The sequence below is a fragment of the Canis lupus genome, chromosome 34, assembly GCF_011100685.1.
Source record: "Canis lupus familiaris isolate Mischka breed German Shepherd chromosome 34, alternate assembly UU_Cfam_GSD_1.0, whole genome shotgun sequence".
In the NCBI taxonomy this organism is placed as follows: domain Eukaryota; kingdom Metazoa; phylum Chordata; class Mammalia; order Carnivora; family Canidae; genus Canis; species Canis lupus.
Genome location: NC_049255.1, coordinates 31180012 through 31202860, shown reverse-complemented (window position 1 = coordinate 31202860; position 22849 = coordinate 31180012). Strand labels below are relative to the sequence as shown.

The 22849-nt window shown below is 35.2% G+C and overlaps 1 protein-coding gene across 1 annotated transcript in view; it reads left to right on the top strand.

Moving 5' to 3' along the window:
- Positions 1-22849, top strand: part of BCHE (butyrylcholinesterase) — a 65474-nt gene that overhangs the window by 3662 nt on the left and 38963 nt on the right. The window contains exon 2 of the mRNA NM_001313861.1: positions 2739-4263. Within this exon, the coding sequence (NP_001300790.1) occupies positions 2747-4263 (1517 nt within the window). The 5' untranslated portion in view covers positions 2739-2746. The remainder of the gene's footprint in view (positions 1-2738; positions 4264-22849) is intronic.

Here is a 22849-nt window from a genome sequence, read left to right as displayed (position 1 = left end):
AATCTGTTGAAATGTAGGTTAGAGTTAACCCGATCTGTGTCTTAATTCCTATTTTCTTTGCAAAGCAGATTTTTAAAAAAGAAAAAAAAATCCATTGCTGCACTTTTTTCTTCAAATGTCCCCTTCATCTATTTAAGAGAAAGGGTTTAGAAATTATCAGAAGGAATTAAAAAGTAAGACTGCGGTTGGTATGCCTCTAAAACTCCTGAACTGTCAGAAATATAAAACTTCAGTAGTAAGTGCTAAGTCTACCAGAAGCTTCACATTATTACTACATTATCACAATGTTATGATACCATATATTATAGTTATCATAATTTATCATAAATATTATAGCATATCATAATAGTATAGAAATCATAAATATAAGAGTGCAGAAATAGTATTAAAGTATTATATACTTCAATAACATTTTAATGGTCTTTACAGGTTCAGTTGTATCAAAATTGAGAGCATAAAATAATCACTGTTTTTTAAAAAACTTATTAGCTTAATAATCATTATAGATAGACCTATATGTGTATATATATGCATAAATATATAAACATTGATAGAATTAAATCTAGATATATAGATATATAAACAGAAACAGAGGTAGAGATATCTGTAAGTACACTAACAAAATACTGTACACAGTTGATCAATTTATCCAGATCTTTTGGGAGCTCAAAACATACTTGCTGATCACTAGCTATACCATTAGCAGTGGCAAATGAGGTTGATTTAACATGTGAGAATCCTAATCCTGTGACAGTTTTCAGGATAATACTTTATTTTTTCTACCTTCTGAGACAACCTAAATTAAAAAAAAAAAAAAAACCCACTAAAACAAATTCTCAAAACTCACAGGATTAGCTTCTTAGGCACATAGATGTATTTACAATTACAGTATGAAAAAATAATACAGGGATCCCTGGGTGGCGCAGCGGTTTAGCGCCTGCCTTTGGCCCAGGGCACGATCCTGGAGACCCGGGATCGAATCCCACGTGGGGCTCCCGGTGCATGGAGCCTGCTTCTCCCTCTGCCTATGTCTATGCCTCTCTCTCTCTCTCTCTCTCTGTGACTATCATAAATAAATTTTAAAAATAATAATAATAATAATACAGAAAAGGTTGTGTACATTTGCGGACCTTTGCTATTATTGTGTGGAGGAGAATCGGTGTTTGTATTTGACTGTTTCAATCAGGTTTTATTCCAGTTATATAAAGATGTTAGTTCTTTAAAATAATATGAGCATTACATTTCTGTGCCCCTCTGTGTCGTGTGAATTTTCAGAATCTGATTTTTAAGTGTTACTAACTTTAAGGAAACTCGGTGTGCATTATGAATTTTTTAGAAGATGGATTTATTTATTTGGGAGAGAGCAAGCACTAGTGCAAGTGGGGACAGGGGCCGATAAGGGAGAGGGAGCGTGGAGCCCCATGCTGCTAGATCACAGGACCCATGAAATCATGGCCTGAGCTGAAACCAAGAGTAGAATGCCCACCCCACTGAGCCACCCAGGTGCCCCACATTATGAATTTTTAATAAAACTGATTTCCACCAGCAATCTTTTCATATCATCAATAAATATTATTTAATAAAATGTCAAAGAGTTATGATTTGGTAGGTCTCCAAGATTCCTTTTTCTTCTTCTACTCTTCCCAGTAGTTCCTTAGCCTTAGTCCTCTTAATCTCACTTATTTTGTCCACTATCAAAATGCAAGTGATCTAACCATGTTGACACATTTAACCTCACCAGTCACATATACTTTAATCAATTAACAAATAACATTGAGTAATCCCTGAGTGTAAAATTCCTTCAAAGTATCTCCTCTCACACATCATATTATCAGCTGCTGCTTCTCTCCACTGACATTGTAATTCAGGTGGAGAAGGCTTTCTTTGTTACTCACTTTCAAAGAAATTGTCTGGTATATACCCGCAGCCCTCTCTTCCAGTTTCCCCCCATAGTTCTTTAAAGTGGTAGCAGATTTGTGGTAGCAGATATGTTAATTTTCACAGTTTTTAGGAGAAATGACAACTGCTGTATTTTTGTTGCTTAATATCCTATGAATAGATCATCCAAATTCTCTTCTGGGTTGTGTAGAGGAAGAAACCACGAAGCAAAAAGGACCACAGAAGGGACCATGGAAACAGAAAAAGCCAGTAACAGAAGTCTGGGGATCCTTAAAGGTTCTCCATTTACTTCACAATTCTGTCAAGAGCTGGGTGACCGTGAATAGCACCGCACACATTTCTGACAATACATGACCTTATGTTTCCTCCTCTAACTGAGGTAGAAATTATAACTGTCATAAGTTGTCTTCCACTTAATGCCCCTTTTGGCATGTCTGTGTACAGTAAAAAAAGTATAAATCTACATGCCTGGGACAAACTTCTGCTTTAAAATACTTAATCTTCCAAAAACTAAACTAAACTAAACTAAACTAAAATAAAATAAAATACTTAATCTTCCTTACAGAGACTTGATAATGAATCTTTCTAAAATGAAATAATTTCTACTTTTCCATTCCACTTATTTCTATTCTAAATTGAAAAGTGAAATATTTCCAAGCATTTTCTGTGTGTGTGTGTGTGTGTGTGTGTTTACAAAACCTGTTTCATACTAGCAGATTTATTAGTTTTCATAATTGGTAGGATTAATAAGAACTACTGTATTTGGGCTAATTATCATAAATAAAATATAACATTTGATGCATGAGGCTTTTAAAACTTCCTGATTACCTCTCTTTCAGAAATCAATATGCGGAGCAAGGGTACAATCCTAAGCATCCGACTTCTCTTGTGGTTTCTTCTGCTCTGGGTGCTTATCGGGAAGTCACACACCGAAGAAGACATCGTAATTACAACCAAGAATGGAAAAGTCCGAGGGATGAACTTGCCGGTTCTTGGTGGCACAGTCACAGCCTTTCTTGGAATTCCCTACGCACAGCCACCTCTTGGTAGACTTCGATTCAAAAAGCCGCAATTCTTGACCAAATGGTCCGATATTTGGAATGCCACAAAATATGCAAATTCTTGCTATCAGAACACAGATCAAAGTTTCCCAGGTTTCCCTGGATCAGAGATGTGGAACCCAAACACTGATCTCAGCGAAGACTGTTTATATCTGAATGTGTGGATTCCAACACCTAAACCAAAAAACGCCACTGTAATGATATGGATCTATGGTGGTGGTTTTCAAACAGGAACATCATCTTTACCTGTTTATGATGGCAAATTTCTGGCTCGGGTTGAAAGAGTTATTGTCGTCTCAATGAACTATAGGGTGGGGGCCCTAGGATTCTTAGCTTTACCAGGAAATCCCGAGGCCCCAGGGAACCTGGGCTTATTTGACCAACAACTGGCACTTCAGTGGGTGCAAAAGAACATAGCAGCCTTTGGTGGAAATCCTAAAAGTGTAACTCTCTTTGGAGAAAGTGCAGGGGCAGGTTCAGTTGGCCTTCATCTACTTTCTCCTCGAAGCCAACCATTGTTTACCAGAGCCATTCTGCAAAGTGGATCCTCTAATGCCCCTTGGGCAGTAATGTCTCTTGAAGAAGCCAGGAACAGAACGTTGACCTTGGCTAAATTTATTGGTTGCTCTAGAGAAAATGAGACGGAGATAATCAAATGCCTTCGAAACAAAGATCCCCAGGAAATTCTACTGAATGAAGTATTGGTTGTCCCCTCTGATACTCTTTTGTCTGTAAACTTTGGTCCAATTGTGGATGGGGATTTTCTCACTGACATGCCCGACACACTACTCCAACTTGGACAGTTCAAAAAAGCCCAGATCTTGGTGGGTGTTAACAAAGATGAAGGGACAGCATTTTTAGTATATCGTGCTCCTGGTTTCAGCAAAGATAACGACAGTATCATAACTAGAAAAGAATTTCAAGAAGGCTTAAAAATGTATTTTCCAGGAGTGAGTGAATTTGGAAGGGAATCGATCCTTTTTTATTATGTAGACTTGTTAGATGATCAGAGGGATGAAAAGTACCGTGACGCATTGGATGATGTTCTTGGCGATTACAATATCATATGCCCTGCCTTGGAGTTCACCAAAAAGTTCTCAGAATTGGGAAATAATGCCTTTTTCTACTATTTTGAACACCGATCCTCCCAACTTCCTTGGCCAAAATGGATGGGAGTGATGCATGGTTATGAAATTGAATTTGTCTTTGGTTTACCTCTGGAAAGAAGAGCTAATTACACAAAAGCTGAGGAAATTTTGAGTAGATCCATAATGAAATACTGGGCAACTTTTGCAAAATATGGGTAAGTGCTGATTTTTTGTAATTGTTCTTGTTTGATTTTTATTTGGTTTTGCTTAGCTCGGCTTGCTCTCTGGTATAGACTTCATTAAAGGCACAGAAATGTTTTATTATTTTATTTTATTATTTTATTATTTATTCTTTTTTGTACCATAGGCTACTTTGGGGTTTTATTAATATAATGAATTTCAATTTCTCGCATCAAGGTGCTAAAAGAAATCAGCGAAGAACTACTATGAAAAATATTTTCTGATATCATTTCCAAAGGACTGCAAAGTACTTTTGCAATATTAGCCAAAGTTTATATGCTAATAGATGTTTACCTTGAAAACTAAAGTTATTATGACCACACTTTTTAACTTGAAAGTTTATAGAGTTTCCAGTTTAGGGAGGAGTAGGAATATGTCTTCTTTCATGCTCATAAGCAGATATAGTGGTAACCGATAGGTAGAAAAACATATTGTCATTCAGGAAAATCAAAGCACAGGATGGTGGTGGAGTTGGCCCTCAGATTACTTCAAATACAAATGCAGAATTCAGCATTTTATTGATTTTTCCCCTAATAGGTTTGTTCAGAGCTTTCAGGTGATGTGTATTGGACAGGAGAAGCTACGAGTGTTCTCGCATTAGCTAAGCTGCCTCCCACCTGAACAGCTATATGGCCGACATTAGATAATCAGAAGTATGTTAGAAGAAACTATTTTTCTTCATATGTCACAAATATTGTGATATTATGTCCCCAGGAGTCAGAAGAAAATAATCTGTTCAAATATATTTTCTAAATTGTATCTCTTAAATATACAAATGCATGGTATAGAAAATAAGGATTTTTTTTTGTAACCCCCAAAATAATTTTATGCATTGGGATAATTTGTATCAGTGAGAAAAACAAAAGAAAGAGAAGTTCAGACATCTGTTTTCAAAAGGAGTCCTGACAGAAACTCACAACTTGATAGATGCTTTAATCCAATCTGTCATATTATCTTTTATAATTGAAAAGAATGTTGATAGTGATATTATTGCTTTCTGGTTTTCTCTTCCAACCTCCATTTGAAATTCATTATCTCTTCGTGTCACTATATAAATCTTCTACAAAGTACTTGTATGATATAATTCTTCTCAAACGTTTTTTAGTGCTTATCCACTGCGTCTAAACCGAAAATTCTTTTGTCTGTCATTAAGAGACCTCTATAATCTTACTGCGGCTCAGATTCCCCAACAGTACCTGGCTTCCAATGATCTCATGAATGCCAGACTGTAAGCTTAATATACCTTGGAGCCTGCTCTTGCTCTGCACCCTGCTTAGAACATGTTCCCCTCTCCCTTTTAATGACACAAGTCCTGCTTTTTTTGAGGTCCTGAGCACCCACGTGTGTCGCCAAGTGTATCTTTAATTCCTAGAGTGGTAATTGCTTTGGACCTCTTTTTCCTTCTCAACAGAAGTTATTGACTGTAACTTGTCTCTGTGTGTTTTCTCATTGTATGCTGAGCCTCCCAGACTATAATGAAGTAGCTTCTGAAAAGAGAAACTGGTTTTACTGGAAACTCATGGAAGTACTGGCATAGGCATATGACAAATTTATCAGACATCTGGTTATCAAATGATTGAACAAAAACAAGTAAAGGCTAGAATGAGCAAAAATGTACCTATGTTCAAGATATGCAGACTATTAATTTATCTGTAGTTGTGCAATATCTTATGACTTCTCCACATCAGCTTCAATTTCTGCTAAAGAAGGATCATCATTTCTAGAGCAGCGGTAGAGTTATTTCTATCTCATTTTGTTCTCACCCTAAAGGCTAGATCTATATTAAATCATTTTAATATGTTTTAAATTCTTTCTTACGATTCTAGATATTATAAAGAATTTAAGGAGATATGTTTCTTAAAATTATTGATGCTTGTAATTTTTAAAAGACTTTAAATTTTACATGTCTTTGAAGACAGTCTTTGACACTTAGTAGAATAGATTGTCTAACCCTAATCTACTTCTGTGATTAACATATTTTCGTGGGAAATACATGGAGGTTGACATATTTCAATTATAATGATAAATTCATATAAATAAGATTATAAACCATAAAGATTAGGGGAAATTTTTTAAAGCAGTTTAGTTATCACAAGAGGTCATTTTAGTTGGGAAGTTTCTTTACAGTCCATATTCTCATAGTCAACAGAAATAATAATACTTCTTATGTGTTGAGAGTTGATGGCAAACATGATGTTAATCTCCTGGTATACATTATCTGTCTTCAAAGCACAACTGTGAATAAAAATAGAAGCTTAGAATGGTCAAGTAAACTCCAGTGGAAGCAAAGGTGGTAAATGTACAGTTTGTAAATCCATCCACATCTATCTGACCACAAAAGTGATATATTCTGACTCTGTGGTTTTCAATGCAGGGAGATTAATCCCCTAGCCCCCCACCTTCCCACCCTGGGAACATGCAATGATGTCTGGAGCTGGATTTGAGTGTCACAACGGAGAGTGAGGCTGATCCTAGCAAGGTAGAGTCCAGGGATGCTCCTACACCTCCTCAAAACACAAAATAGCCCCCACACCAACAAAAAATTATTCATTCCAAATGTTAGTAATACCAAGCTTGAGAAACTGCAGGTTTCGGCTTCTTCATAAGCCCAAAATGACACATTAAGAAAGTGAAAAAGCAGAACTAGGATCTGTAATAAATTACTCAGGAAAACGAGTTTTCAAGTTCATGGTTCATAAAATGTTTTAGCAAATTCTCCTTCTTAAATACTGTCTAGTATGCATTGTGGTATTTGTTGTAATTAAATTCAAAATAAGGGGTGCCTGGGTGGCTCAGTTGGTTGAGTGTCTGAATCTTGGCCTCAGCTCGGGTCTTGGCCTTAAGGTCATTAGTTCAAACCCCTCCTGTTGGGCTCCACACTGGGAGTGGAGCCTACTTTAAAAAAATTTTTAATTCAAAATAATTTTGAATTTTTCTTGGTGATTTTTATTATTTTGCCAATGGCTCCTTTAGTAAACTGTTATTCAACTCCCAATTATTTGGATAATTTCTAGATATTTTGTTGTTGATTTCTAAATTAATTCCATTTTAGTAATAGGCAATACTCTAAGATTTTCATCATTGAAATGTATTAAAAACTATTTAATAACCCAGAATATGAGCTATATTGGTGATTATTTTATGTGTTCTTCCATTACCTGGTATGGTGTGTTCTGTAAATTTATTAGTTGATGGTCACTCAGGTCTTCTGATATTCTCCCTAATATTTTTGTTTCAAATACTGAGAGAGAGGTATTGACATCTTCAACTGTAATTGTGGTATTAATCATTTATCCATTTGGCTCTGCTAATTTCTTTTAATATTTTCAATCTATGGTATTAATTTTAAATCCATGCTATTAATTTCCATGCATATTTAGGATTATTCAGTCCTGATTATTTTTATCATTATGAAATGTCTCTTTTCATCCCAAAGTTGGCTTTGTGTAATATCAAGATAGACATGCCAAGTTTCCCATACTTGTGTTTACATATTTTATCCCACTTGTATTTTTAAAGAAATCTTCCTTACAGTTGAGTTGGTATGATTAATTCACTTCATATTTAATGTATTTTTCAATATGATTTTAAGTATATCATCTTGTTTTTTTTAATTCATTTTTCCTGTTGCTCCTTTGCAGCTTTCTTTTTTTTGCATTAATTAAAATGTTTTTTATTATTCCATTTTATTTGTATAAAGACATTTTAATTTGCCCTTAATATTTTTTTCCAGTGGCTGCTTAGGGCTAGCAATTGTTTAACTTGTGAAGTCAACCTAGAGTTAATACTGAAACATTTTGCATTTTGCTACTGGCATTTCCCACTTTCTTCACAATTCTCGTTTCCCATTTTCCCTGTCCCCCTTACTACTTCACAAATGCAAGAAACTAAAAATACTGTTCCATGTATTCTCAATGTTTTTTGTATTGCTGTCGTATGTTTAGGCAATGTGTAATATAAAATCTCTCTTAATATATTACTTGCTTTAAACCATCAGTTATGGGATGCCTAGGTGGCTCAGCAGGTAAAGAGTCTGCCTTCAGCTTAGGGTGTGATCCTAGAGTCCCAGGATCGAGTCCCACATTGGGCTCCCTGCATGGAGCCTGCTTCTCCCTCTGCCTGTGTCTCTGTCTCTCTCTCTCTCTCCTCTCTCTCTCCTCTCTTTCTTTGTATATCATGAATAAATAAAATCTTTTTGAAAAATTTTTAAAAATGAACCATCAGTTATATTTGTGTAAATTAATAAAAGAAAAAATGGTCTATGTACCCATAGGATTGCCATTTCTAACCTTTATTCTTACCTATGGATTCCAGTTATCATGTGTTATCCTTCCCTTCATGTTGAGGAACAAACATTCTTTAGGATTGCTCATTGTGTAGGTTGGCTAGTTACAGATTCATCACTTTCCCTTATCTGGAAATGCTTTTTTTTTTTTTTTTTTTTACCTCCATTGAAGGATATTTTTTAAGAATATAGAATTCTGAGTTGATTTTTTTCTTTTCCATTATCTTCTTGTCTCTCTAGTACTGATGCAAAGTGAGCTTTTATTCATATGACTTTCCCCCTGTATGCAATATCTTTTTTTTTCTCACCCCTTTGGGTTGATTTTAAATTTTTCTCTTTATCTTGAATTTTCAAAATTTTGTCCATGACATTTCCAAGTGTAATTTTTTTTCGGTCTGGGGTTCACTTAGATTCTTCTTGTTGATTTTTAATGTCATATTTGAGATATTTTGGGTCAACATTTCATTGAATATTCTTTCTGCCTCTTTCCCATTCTCATCTCCTTCTAAAATTCCAATTATATGTATACTACGTTGTTTAAAATTTCATAGGTCACTAAATTTCTGTTCCCATTTCTTCAGTTTTGCTTCTGTTTTTCAAATTAATACTCTTAATTGATTTCTCTGCAAGCTCACTACCCTTCTAATCTTCTCCAATTTGTGGCTGAAACTATCCAATGAATTCTTTATTTAATTTTAGTTATCAGGTAAAAATTTCTCTTTTTTAAAAATAATTTCATTTATTTGCCAAGAGTCCTTTCCTGTCTCCCGTTTAAAAAGATATTATTTTTTTAAGTTCTTGAATATATTTAAAATAGCTTTAAATTTTTGTTTGCTCATCGAATATCTTGTTCATAGATTCAGTTTCCATTTTCCTATTTCTTTGCATGGTTAGTAATTTTTGGATTTATACTGGACTTTTGGATTATACGCAGCAAAAATCCCTATATTATTGTATCATTTTCTGAAGAATGTATGCTTGCATTTGAGAATGTTTTTCTATTTTACCAGGCCATTCAATTAAAGGATGTGTGTAGGTTTGAGTTTGTCTCAAATGTGTAACAGGCATGTTTTTATATTTTGTTAGAGTGGATCCAGAGGAGGTCCAAGATATATATAGATCCTCTAACTTGGCAGAACTTAAACTCAAAAGTCGTCTTCACTGAGGGTATGGCAAGTACTTGGTTTAAGGGTCTGCTAGGATGGGGTAGCCTAGGTCTTACTGTGTTCCTTACTTCTAAGGCTTGGCCCTCCATCCAGGTGGACACTGAGTATTGAAGAGGTATTAGTGAGATATAAATGAATGCTGACAACATTATGATAGTTATTCGCTCTCCAACTTTCCCCATCTCTCTTCTGCTCTCAACCCTGCAGCATCTTCTCTGATCAGCCTCTTTAGACTCTCTCCCTGTATATATTCAGCCCAGGACTCAGCCAAAGATCTGTAGGGAATCCCTGCAGAGACTTTGAGCCTCACTCCTTCTTTTTCTGAAGTCCTGCCCCACAGACTCCAGCTTCTGTATCTAGGAGCTCTTATTTCTGTGTCTTGACCTCGCTGGAGCTACTCTACTGCTTAGGTTCAAGCTCCCTGCATCTTGGACAAGAAATTCTCCTTATGTGAGTAACGAGGGTAAACATGGGCTCACTTTGGATTTCCCTGCTCTCAAATAACACAGACTTGTGCTGCCTGTTATCCAGTTCCTGAAACCCACTGCCTTGTGTTTTTGTTTTGTTTTTGTCTACTTTTATAATCGTTTATGGTGGGAAAGCTATTCCAGTTCAAACCACTTCATCATAGATGAACATAAAGGCCCGAACTCCCCACGTTTGCATTTTAAGGGAATCTTAACCTTTATATTTCTCATTCAGTTATATGAAAATCCTTTTCTGCAGTTACTTTAGAATATCATATTAGTTTCCAGGACATATAAAAGCCTTTTTAGTTTGACTTCTTGGCAAAAGTAAGAGAATGTTATTCTGTGGTAGCACTAAATTGTAATCAAATTTAGTATTTTTAGTTGTAGTGTTTTAAATTCCTTATAAAACAGAAGCCAAAATATCATGTAAGCTTTTGCTAGTTGTAATTACCACCTGTATATACTTTGCTTACTCCTGCTTTTCCCTCAATCCCATCTTTGAAAATGAATTTAAAACCTTACCCAAATAGCACACAGGTCCGTATATGCATTACATCCAATACTCTATACTAATATATGTTGAAATATAAATTCACATATATATCCATCAATCATTCATCCAAGCAATAACTTGATGGCCAAGAAACTAGATTAAGCAAAACTTAATGACATCCATTCAGCACTATTCCAATTATACAGGAAATTGGTGAAATCAAACTTGATTTATCAGAGAAACCAGAGCAGCTAAAGAAAGTAAATAGCCAAAATATAATTAGTAGCAGAATGTAAGATAGTGGAGGATCATTGTTCCAGGACCTTTCCAGTTGCTTCCTACTATTTCAGATCATCTTTTGTTTACTCTGTCCTCTCCAGGTGCTATATTCAGAGCTCCTCCCGTGTACAGCTTCAAGGGGAGCCATTCACGGCCTAGTTACACAGGTGTCCCAATTGTATGGGACAGCTCTGATGGGTCCAGTGTTAATCTTCCTACAGATCTTATGTTTATATCACCTTAGTTACTTAAAACTCCCTACCTTTTTTCCCTTTCTGCAAAATGGTGCTATAAATATATCCCTCTTACTGACATATTTAAATATTACCTAATTATTTACAGTTAATTGCATTCCTCCCTGCCATTAAAAATAAATTATTTTTCCCCTTCCAGGCACAAACCACTTCAATCTATTCTTATCTAAGATCAAACTTGCCTTTCCCCAAAAAATGTACAATTGTTTGACTTTCCAGATCCACGTTTTCAAATAAATAAAATTTAGGCAGTTAACTCGCTTCTGTTTGTTTGGAAATAATCCATGTATTCAGAATCCCTCTAAAGTGCTTAACATTTCCATATATATATATATATATATATATATATATATTTTTTTTTTTTTTTTTTTTTTTTTTTTTTTGGCCAGAAATAAATGTTATGGCACACTTTTCTTTTGTCCTATTTTGACATCATGAAACCAAAAAAGACTACTTGACAAAGTATTTGTAACTTGACTGCATCTTATCTGTTGCTACTCTCATGTATTTTATTTATTTATTTATTCCTTTGCACTGGAAGAAACCTTATCACAGATGGAACAATTATTAAGTGGAAATAAAAATTCACTACTAAACACTTGGTTGCATGATTCACCAATCTATTAAAAAAATAAGAACAGTTCCTGATTTCTGTACTGGGGAGTAGGTGTGATTAAATTAAAAGCTAAGCCATAATTTCTTAGTGCACAAGACTTTTTTCAATAATTGAGACAATTTAAAAATAGGCATGCTTCCATGTACTAAATTGTAATTATAATGATTACAAATTTCAGATTTGCCAGATTTCTAATGTAATGACCTTTGTTTCTGATTTCGAATATATATATACACACACACACACACACACACACACACATTAGGGATGGGTACTTCATATACATGGCTATAACTTCACTATACTAGTAGAATGCACATGATAATAATGTATTTTCTACTATTCGTAATGTGAAGTGGATTTAATAATAGTAGGGTTTAATAGGTAGGATTCTATCTTATTTACTTATATTTGACACAGGAAATAAAGTGATTGAAAAAACAATATTTCAACCCCCCTTATTTTTCAGGTGACTGTATTTTCTTAGTGTGTGTGTTTTTTTTTTTTTTTTTTACCTCCTGCCATCATTTTGTTTTCAAAAGATAATAGAAAAACTGAGGAAAATCAGAGAAAGCATAAGTAGAGAACCAGTGCTGCTTCTTTCTAAATCTCAGTGTAGGAATTAATATGTGTCCCTACTGGTTATGTAAAGTTTGTGTGAATCCCTTCACCAAAAAAATAATTTTCAAATTGCACTTGGAATTATTTTTATTTTCTGTTCCAGCTGAACCAAATATATAGTCTAGGACTTCATTACAACACGTTTCTTAACAAGCGTTGCCTTGAGTATAGCAAAAGGATAGCAGTTGTGTTAATGTGAATGATACCATTACACTGGTAAGGTATGAAGTATATAGGTTCTATTATTAGAATGAAAAAATGCTGAGATGATGACGCTGTCTAACATTTCAGATGAGAAGAGTGTGGTCCATAGAAGAAAAGTGAATTGGAGCTAATAGGTTACAGAACAAAGATTAACTATGACTCAAGACTATTAACTTTCATTTCCTTGTATTATCCATTCACCAGGCTGCCTTCACCATGAATTATTGAAAGCAGTCATTAAACAGCCTTGGGAAATGCATTTGGTTGCAAACTAATAATTTTAACATGTTAGCATGCTGATACCTGCCTGGTTAATGCTACAGGGGTAAGGGCAGAGAACAGACTAAAATTAGACATCATGAGATGTAGAGACACGTTTAAGTTTGTCAAAGACTGTCATCTGGCCATCTAGTGCAATTATTATCAGGCTTATAATTAGATTTTCTGACAGATAATAGTTCATGTGGTTTCCGGAGTGAAGAAAAAAATCCGTACCCTCTGATTCTGTAATTATTTGTGGTACATTATCATAATTAACCTAACTGAAACATTTTGATGACTTTGCAAAAGGGTCAGGGTTCCAATCCCCTTGGATTTGTTTTATTGCTATCATGACAGCATCAGTGTTCTTTCACTTCAAATTCTGCCCCCCTTCAGGAATTTAGGTGAGAAATTACCCAGTAAGGAATAAAACAATGAATAGGAGGTGCAGTGTTCCTGTAAAGTACCCTGAGTTTAACAGAAAGAATATAAATGTAGGTTAAAAAAAAATGTGCATGCATTAGTGCAACCTATTTGAAAAGGAGGAATTACATTATGGGACAGTTTGAAGTGTACATGAGATCACTTGCAAAACCACTTCAGGATGCAGCAATATTTTACCCTTCATGACAGTGGAACGAGAAGGAGAAACCAGATGCCCCCAAGGGGCTGCATCTATGAAGCAGCTATAAAAGTAAAATACATCTGACTGTTTTTGAAATACTTCAGTACAGTAAAATAGGGGAAAACTCTTGCTTTTATAGTATAAAGGGGCTCATTAAAAAATGGAAAAATCACATTAATAGGATCCATTTACTTGGAAATAACGATGTGATTTGTTCTGTATGTTTTTCCAAATGTTTTCTGTATTTGGAAAAAATAATATTCAGTGAACTTGTAAATCTGAAGTTGATTCTGAAATTAGAATGAATCACTTATTTTTTTAAAAAAAATTAAAGTCATTATTTCAGTAACATACAAATGCAATACTTCAAAAGGGCTTCAGATACAATAATATGTCATATTTCACTAGGTAACAAAATGCTGTAGCCGAAATGTGATTTTAAATATTTTACTGTATATAATACTATTTTTCTGACTGTTTCACCATCAGATATAACTAAAATGTGTTTAGTCAAACTTATGAGTTCCAAGGAACCATTCTTGCTCCAATTTTCCCTCCTTGTCAATAACACTCAAGATATGAATGCTAAAAAGCATAACTTTACCCTATCTTTATTTTTTATATGTTAATATTTTGCCTACACTCCTTCATATTGGATGACAGTTCCTATTAACCTGGTAGGATAATCTGTAGATTTATTGTGAGTGACATGTCAGTGTTTACTTGTCCGTAGCCTCTGTTATATAATAACAATTGAGTCTTTTTCTTACACAAATAACATTATTTTTGGTGTATCCGTCCCTAAGGATCGATACCCAAGTAATTGTTTTTATGACTAGAGTTAAAATATTAACTACAAAGATATATTTTATCTGATAAACCAGTACAAACCAACATAACAGCCCAATGATGTCACAAGTGTTTGGATTCCATGTTTTGTTTAAAAGCCATAATTCAAATCATGCTTTGACTGGTTTCATAATGTTTCTGGAGGTATGAAAATTAGACATTTCATAAAACTCCTTGATATAAAAATCTACATTTCTTATAAAGTTGGAAGAATAATAGAGCAGTCAAAATAAATACATTTGTTGATTAAGTTCTCTGTCTTATGCGAGCATGGTTTGTGGTGGCCCAAAACGATTCCAATAGTAACGTCAAAGGTCACTGATCATAGATCACCATAAAAAAATATAATAATAGTGAAAAAAAGTTGCCATATAGTGAGAATTACCAAAATGTGACAAGAGAGACACAAAGTGACCAAATGCTATTGGAAAAAATATGCCAGTAGCCTTGCTCGAGGCAGGGTTGCCACAAACCTTCAACTGTAAAAATTGCAGCATCTGTGAAGGCCAATATAGAGAAGTGTAATAAAACAAGATATGCCTGTGCTGGGAAGGAAGATTTGGTAGGACTTGCTAATAGATTGGATGTGGGATATGAGGGAATAAGGGATGGCAAGGATGCCGCAAAGTGTCTGACCCAAGCCACCAGAGGTACCATTTTCTGAGAGAGAGATGCCTCTGGGAGGAGGTGGTGTGGATTTGGTAACCAGTAGTGGTATTTTAAACATTTTAAGTGCAGGGTGCCTATTTTATAGACTCTTGGAGCAATAAAATAGTAATTCTGACACTGCAGTCTAGAACTCAAGGGAAGGGTAGGGGTTAGAGATGTAAACCTGGTATCTAACAGCATGAGGATGGTACTTAAAGGCACAAGATAGGGCGACAGAGGTTGTGGACAGAGCAGATTTCTGAACACTGAGTTCGAAAGGCAACTGGGAGAACAAATTACCTCCCCAAGAGCAAGTGAGGTAAACATCCCAAGGCAGGGGTCATCTAAGTATCACATATAGAAGAAGTATAGTGAAAATGACATGAATCCATGTACAAAGCCCTGTGGGTTTGGAAACGTGGACGTTATTGGTGGCAAAGACATGTGAGAGGCTTGCTCTGAAGTCGAAGCAGGGAAATCGAATTCAGTGATGTAGGGAAAAACAGAGGGCAGGAGCCTTTTGGACCGTGTCAGCTTAAAATTAAGAGCCAGGGTGAGAGGGGCACTTGGGTGGCTCAGTGGTTGAGCATCTGCCTTTGGCTCAGGTTGTGATCCCAGGGTTTTGGGATCGAGTCCCGCATGGGGCTACGCACAGGGGGTCTGCTTCTCCCTCTGCTGTGTCTCTGCCTCTCTGTGTCTCTCATGAATAAATAAAGCTTAAAAAAAAAAAAAAAGAAAAAAAGAGCCAGGATGAGAAGCAAAGGAGCATTTATTTGAGATCAAAGAATGGCAATTTGGGAAGCACACACTCAGGTGGAGACCCAAATAGTGTTTCAAATACAGATGAAACCAGGACAGTTATATGAGGAAAGAGAGGGAGGCAATCACAGGAGTTGAAGTAAAGGCAAACTTTTTTCTATGGGTGTTAACAAACTTTCTGTGGGTGTTAAGTCACAAACTACTCCGGGTTATCCATTAACAGATGCAGATTTTATCTTCTGAAAGTCCACAAGTCTCAGGCCTGTGACCAGGTATCTGTTGTCCCTCCTATTTTGAAACAATTGCCTTAAACACTTGCTTTTTGACTCAGTACAAAAGTTAGGGCCCAGTGCAAAGAAAGGCACTGAAGGCAGTTTCTCTGCAGTGGCTGCTCAGGCTCTATTTTAAAGTGGATCCGGTCATGTCCATTTTTTCCACAATCGTTTTTGCTTTTATATGGGCGATATGCAACATGTCTGTGTGCTGATGGGTCTCGTACAGTGAGTGATTAATGTGACTAATTTGGTTTTGCGTCAGCAGCAGCATCATCTACCTAATGGTATTCATGTATTTATTTTCTGTTTTAGAAAATAATGCATCTCCATATAAGGCAAACCACTTAGTTCCAAGTCAGGCTGTCGCTAACTTGGATTTTGCAGAGCACAAAGGAAGGGAACCAAGAGATGAGAATCAAAGAGAAAATAAACAAAACCCCCACCCAAATATTCTAAACATCAAAAAAAAAAAAAAAAAAAGCTATCATGAAATATTCCTTTGAGATTTATTCCACCAGAAAGGTGGTTATTTCATCATTTGGAATCTTTTGGTTTGTAATGTGCCCTAAATTCTAAAAGAGTCCTTCCTTTATTTTTTTAAAATGAGAGACAAATCAGAGGCAGTTGTTTTCTGAGAGCTGAGGCAGAAAGCAAGCAACTTTGCAACAGTCTGAGAGATCATGGGAACAGGAAGAGAAGCAACTGGAGGGGGGGTGGGAGATAACCTCTAATGTGCTAGCTAGGAAGCAGGGGAGCAAGGTTCTTGTCCCTAGAAGTCCAAAAACGAATTTCCAGGATAGAGGAGAGTGAGTAGAGCATGGAGTTTTATTAAGCAAAGATACAAAAAAAGCTCTCAAGAATGAGAGGGATCACCAAAGGGTTTTTATGTCTGGCCTCTTATTAGAACCTTACCAGGAATTTCCCAGTGCTTAGGTCAGTGATCTGGAACCAGACATGACGCTTATACATTGCGTGAGAGTCTTTGTTTCTGTGACATCTATGATCTAGAGATAGGTTTTGCTAGGTCTGGTTAATCTTTAGAGTTAACTTCTCCTTTGAAGCCTGGTCTTTTTTTTGTGTGTGTGTGTGTGCTTATTTCCTATTTTCTGTGGTTACAATGTGATTATTCGAAAACCATGTTGACCCTAGCATTTGGGATAGGGCGCCTGATTTTTCTTCCTTCTCTTAATTTTTGTTCTGTCCCGATGTCTGTATACCTGAAATAGCCCCAGAGCCTAGATGGGGCCCCTAACCTTTCCCTACCTAAAGTCCCATCCTTTCCCTATTCAACTAGTGCCAGCAGTAACACAAAATTGACGCTGACACCGAGTCACATGCTATGTCGTACCTTCTAGGTGTCCTTTAACATTCAAGGAAATATTGCATGATGCTTCTTAGGAAAATTAATTTGTCAAAATAAGATGAATGTGGTTATAATTAAAATAACTGAGGCCTTAAGGACTGTGCTTTGCACATAACCTGTAAGGAATAACAAGTCATCCGTATTGTGTGGTCAGAATCCATTTAAGAAAGTACTGACTCACTTCCAGATTAATAATTTGAAGTCCATAGTATTGTTTGTATTAATAGCATCAATTAAAATATATTGCCTGCTAACATGTGACTAGCTGTCTGCTCAGGACTTCACTTCCATTGTGCAACTCCCTAAGGAAGTATGGGCATCATCAACAGGGGATATGATGGAGCACTGAAGCTTACAGAGCTTCAGCTGCCCCAAATCCTGCAGGTATTAATAAAAACCAGAGCTCCAATTTGAATCCTGGGGTCTGATGGGAGAATGCAGGTACCTCTCTCTTCCCTATACTTTGTTCCCTCTCTATTAGAATTTGTGTGTGCCATTGGGAAAGAGAAAGAACAGATAATTGAATCCCTTTTGCCCATATTTCCTCTAATATGGAAATACTAATACCCATCTCCTGAGTTGGCATGGAAATTAAAAAAAAAAATTTATGCACAATGGCAAACATATTTCCAAACACATACTACAGGTAGCATTGCCAGATTAGAGGATACCTAGGTAAATGTGACTTTTAACTAAACAGCAAATAATTTTTTCCTAGTTTAAATACATCCCATAAATTTGCATGGGGCATACTATACTAAAAGAATTAAATTATGTGTTGTTTAGCTTAACAACATATTCATATTTAACTGAGAGTTCTGTTTGCTGTTGCTTTTTTGCCTCATTTTTGCGAAATCTGGTAACTGGGAGTCAGATGGCCTACAGAAAGTGTTCCCAGTTGGAGCAGGGTTTGGGAAAAGCTGAGAAAGGTGTCGGAGAGAAGTTTGGTAAAGGACTCCTTAAGTCGGTAGGGAAAATAGAAGGGAATACAGAACATTGAGTTGAGAGCTGGCCCTCAGGACTGTATCAGGCTCGCAGGAATTGCAGAATGGGGCTCTCAAGGGACACCCTGCTTTTCTGGAGTCTGGCTGCATTTCTCAAGATTAGCTCTAGGGCGAGGCGGGGCTTGGTTTGCAAGTTTAGGATTTACTTAAAGTGTCTAGAGCTGACATAAGTAAAGATTAACATCGTAAAGGCAAAAGTCATCTAAATATTAACATCATAGCAGAAATAAGGATTAGTGAAAGGGACCATGAGGGAAGGGGGGAAACTCAGTGGCAAAAAATTAGAAAGGAAGACAAATCATGAGAGACTCCTAACTCTGGGAAACAAAAGTTACAGAAGCAAAAGTTACAGAAGCCGAGGTGGATGGGGGCAGAGGGTGATTGGGTGATGGACGTTAAGGAGGGCACCTGATGAGAGGAGCCCTGGGCGTCACACTATATGTTGGCCAATTGAGTTTAAATAACATTTACACAATAAATAAATAAAATTAAATTAAAAAGAGGTAAGGTTTTCTTCTCCTGTAGCCTGCAACCTAAAATCTCCAAAGCTCTGAGTATGCATTTGAATTTATTTTATTATTTTTGAATCTTTTACTCCCCTTTTCCACCTCAGAAAAGGTAACCTCTGCGAAATGAGTGTTTCATAACATGTATTTGTGAAGACTTTTTCTTTTTTTTTGAAGACTTTTGAATCATATCAATGAACCCTGAAATAAAGAATGAGGGAAAAATAGCATAAACCAGAAAGCACATTATTTGCAGGATTTTCAAACTAATTCTACTTGTAACACTGGACTTCGCAACCTCAAATTTCATTTTCATGTTATTTATTACTAAAGATAACTATTTACAATGCTCTGCTTACTTATAAATTTGAGTTATTAGAAAATAAATTATTCAGACCTTGTAATTATATAAAGGGTTTTATTGCAAAGTAAACATTGTGAAAGTCAAAGAAACCTAACAGTTTAAAAATGATTAAAACTCAAGGGAGTACAAGTCCTAATCTTGTCTTCTCCATCAAATTTGGGTTCAGATATTCTATTACTTAGGCTTATGACAGACTGTGTGTAAATTAAGACTGGCTTTTTGACCTCTACCTGAATTGTTACACTGAGCTACATTGATTGTTTTATACCTTCTCTCTTTAATTACATTCTTTTCCTACTATTAGTACAATGGAGAGCATTTATATGTAATGAATAAATAATGTTACAGTGAGAAAAATTATTAACTTTTAAACATTAAATTGAACATCGTCTTTACAATTGGCCTTTTTAATGTTAAAACAATTACAGAATTCGCTTAAAACTTATGAATTTAGATTTATTGTCAAATGACAAAAATAAAACAATGTAGTAGCAAGTTTGATGTCCTTTATTTAGGGGGAAAACAATCCTTAGATTGGTGGAGTATATAGTGCCTACCAAGCAGTGGATCATTTTTCCCCAGGTATGTTTGGACAAGAGCAAGTTTTCTAGAGCTTTAGATACAGCAACGTGGAGATTGGACTTTACTGGCTGGGTTTGCATATCTGACTTTATTTAAAAGATCAAGGAACAAAAGAAATAAGTATAGAGCCAAGAGTTAGCTTGGCATTTGGTGATTAGCCGACTGGATGTTTCTGATCAAGTGGAGCATTTACAGGAACACAAAAGTTATCTGAGTTTGTTTTGCTGACCTAGCACCCCAAGCAGAAACAACTCCCATTTTGGGCTTAGAAATTTATTTCAACATTGTGTTTTAACATGCTTTTCTTCTTCATCTTTTGGACTAGGGAGATATTTTGTGTAAATAGTGAATCTAAATGGTGAATCAATTACGTTATAAACAGAATATGCTCTCCACCAACTTTCCACCTGATTAAAGATCAATTATTTTTATTTTGTAAAGCAGTATTGACTTTACCAAATATTGGTATACATATTTAAGTTCTTTCATTGTGAATCTACTCTTGATATAATTAGATATCTACAAATGGAAAATAAGATGGAAAAATCAGAATTGATCTTCAATTTTTAGTGATTAGGAACTGAAAATTATTTACTTAATAAGGAAGAAAACCAAAGGCCATAAAAGATAATTGTAGTAAAATGATCAACAAAAATATTTGATAATTCAATACCTAAAAAAATATTAAACTTATTTCAACATCAAAAAGATTCTACCTACAAAATATCTTTAAAATTCTATTGCTAAATCATCAAAGTGAACTTTAATTTCTTGTTTATCAACATGCCAAAGAGCACTGATTTATTATAATTTTGCAGTTTATATTGTTTAATTCACAGTAGCTTCTCTTCCTGTCATTTTTTTTTCCTGGTTAAAAAAAAAAAAAAAAAAAAATGAACCAAAACCCTACAGAAAATGTATGCAGATGATCCCTATTGAATAGTTGAGAATGAGAAGTAAAGATGGTCTGGCAATTAGAGAATTGTGGAAATCATATGACATTATGAAAGACACTGGAAAGTTTTTAATAGCTTGAAATGCCAGACAATACAGAAAGAGGTCTAGACGAAATCTGGGGGAACTAATGTTAATTTTTAATGCTTTGGAGCATATAGTCTGTAATGATTAGATTATATTCATCCCTATTTAAGAGGGCATGCCGTGCCACACTATTAGACTGTATGCCTTCATAGTGTCATGTTTCTTTTAGGGAATATTAGTTAAACATTTTTCATCATGGGAAAATACCACATTAAAGAGAGCACAAATAAATAACACTTATATTACTAGTAACTAGTAAACAAATACATATGGAAAATATTTAATTTTCTTTTTATTTCCCTGGTGCTCTAGATTAGCTGAATTATAAACATAATGCAAGAGATAAATTAAAAAGAAATAAAAATATTATAATCCACAAAATTAGAAAGGTGTATATAAACAATTTAAAATTTGAACATGCTGTTTATTTGAAACTATAATAGCTTTATAGTTTTCTCATGTCTAGCATGTGAAATAATTGTGGCCATATTATCATTCTAATAAGAGCAAATTAATAACTAAAACTTGAACATAAAATATAAATGGTGATAAATATGCTTGCATTTTCAGATTTGTAGCAGAACAAAAAAGTAAAAGACTTATGAGATCCAACTTTTCTCCAGTTACGGATTCATATCTAAGAAATCTTGGAAAAAAAAAAAAAAAAAGAAAGAAATCTTGGGATGAGGATATTTTAGTGTTTTTTTTTTTTTTTTCTTTTCCAACTGTTTAACTATTGTAAAGTTGCATATTTCAGATGTGGTACCAAAGTGTTGAGAATGGATAAAATCAAAACTATTTATTTATATAAATTTCTGTTTGTTCCTGATAAATTGAAGTGGTCACTTATCTGTTATTGAAAGTCAATATTCACAGTCTTCAGGATCCAACCTGAAGATACTCTGAACTTTTGTTCAATCTGCATTAAAAAGAGAATGATGAGAAAAAGAAGAAAGGAGATAAATGAAAAGAAAAGAGGAAACTATATCGGTTTTCTAGCTTTGGACTCACATATTAACCCACTTAATTTCCATAACAAATTTGCTAAGAAATTATTGTCTCTACTGATTAAATTGAAGATGTAGAGTGAATTAAGTTGAGCAAAGTCATGATTTGAAATAAAAAGCTTATGGAAGCTGTTTTGACATCGAAGCCCATTTCTTGCCATTAGATCATCTAACCATCTCATCACTCTAGATTCTACTATTTTAACTATTATTTTCTAACCCCTATTCTGCTCAGTACTTATAATTCTGGGCTGAGATTGGCACTCCATGCAATAGGAAGGTAAAACAATGGCTATCTATATGCCCTCCCATCTTACTAAGGAAATATGTCTGAATTATTGTATTAAATTATCTTAATTTCAAATTTGCAAATTAAAATTTTAATGTTAAAAGTAGAAATACAAAAAGGGAATTTTTGAAGAGCAAATCAAATTAATGTGTTTGGTCAGTTGAAGAGTTTTGTTTTGTTTTGATTTTGGTAGGTGCAGAAAATGCAGTTATTCCTGAAACATTATCATCATCTGTTCATGCAAGACTTCTCTCACATCAGTAAAATTATTTTGTAATTTTTTCCCTTATGCCACATTCTTGAATCTCCCCGTCATGAACATGCTCTGAAGACGTACACACGAGATGGGTCTTTCCACAATGTCAGCTTTATTCAATTATAAAGTCGATCACAATTACAAAGCAGGTTCAGGATTCCAAACTCAATGACAATTTACCATGTGATAAAACTTGGCTTCTTGGGCATCCCAGGTGGCTCACTGTTTAGAGCCGCCTTCAGCCCAGGGCCTGATCCTGGAGACCTGGGATAGAGTCCCATGTCTCCCTGCATGGAGCCTGCTTCTCCCTCTGCCTGTGTCTCTGTCTCTCTCCTTCTCTGTGT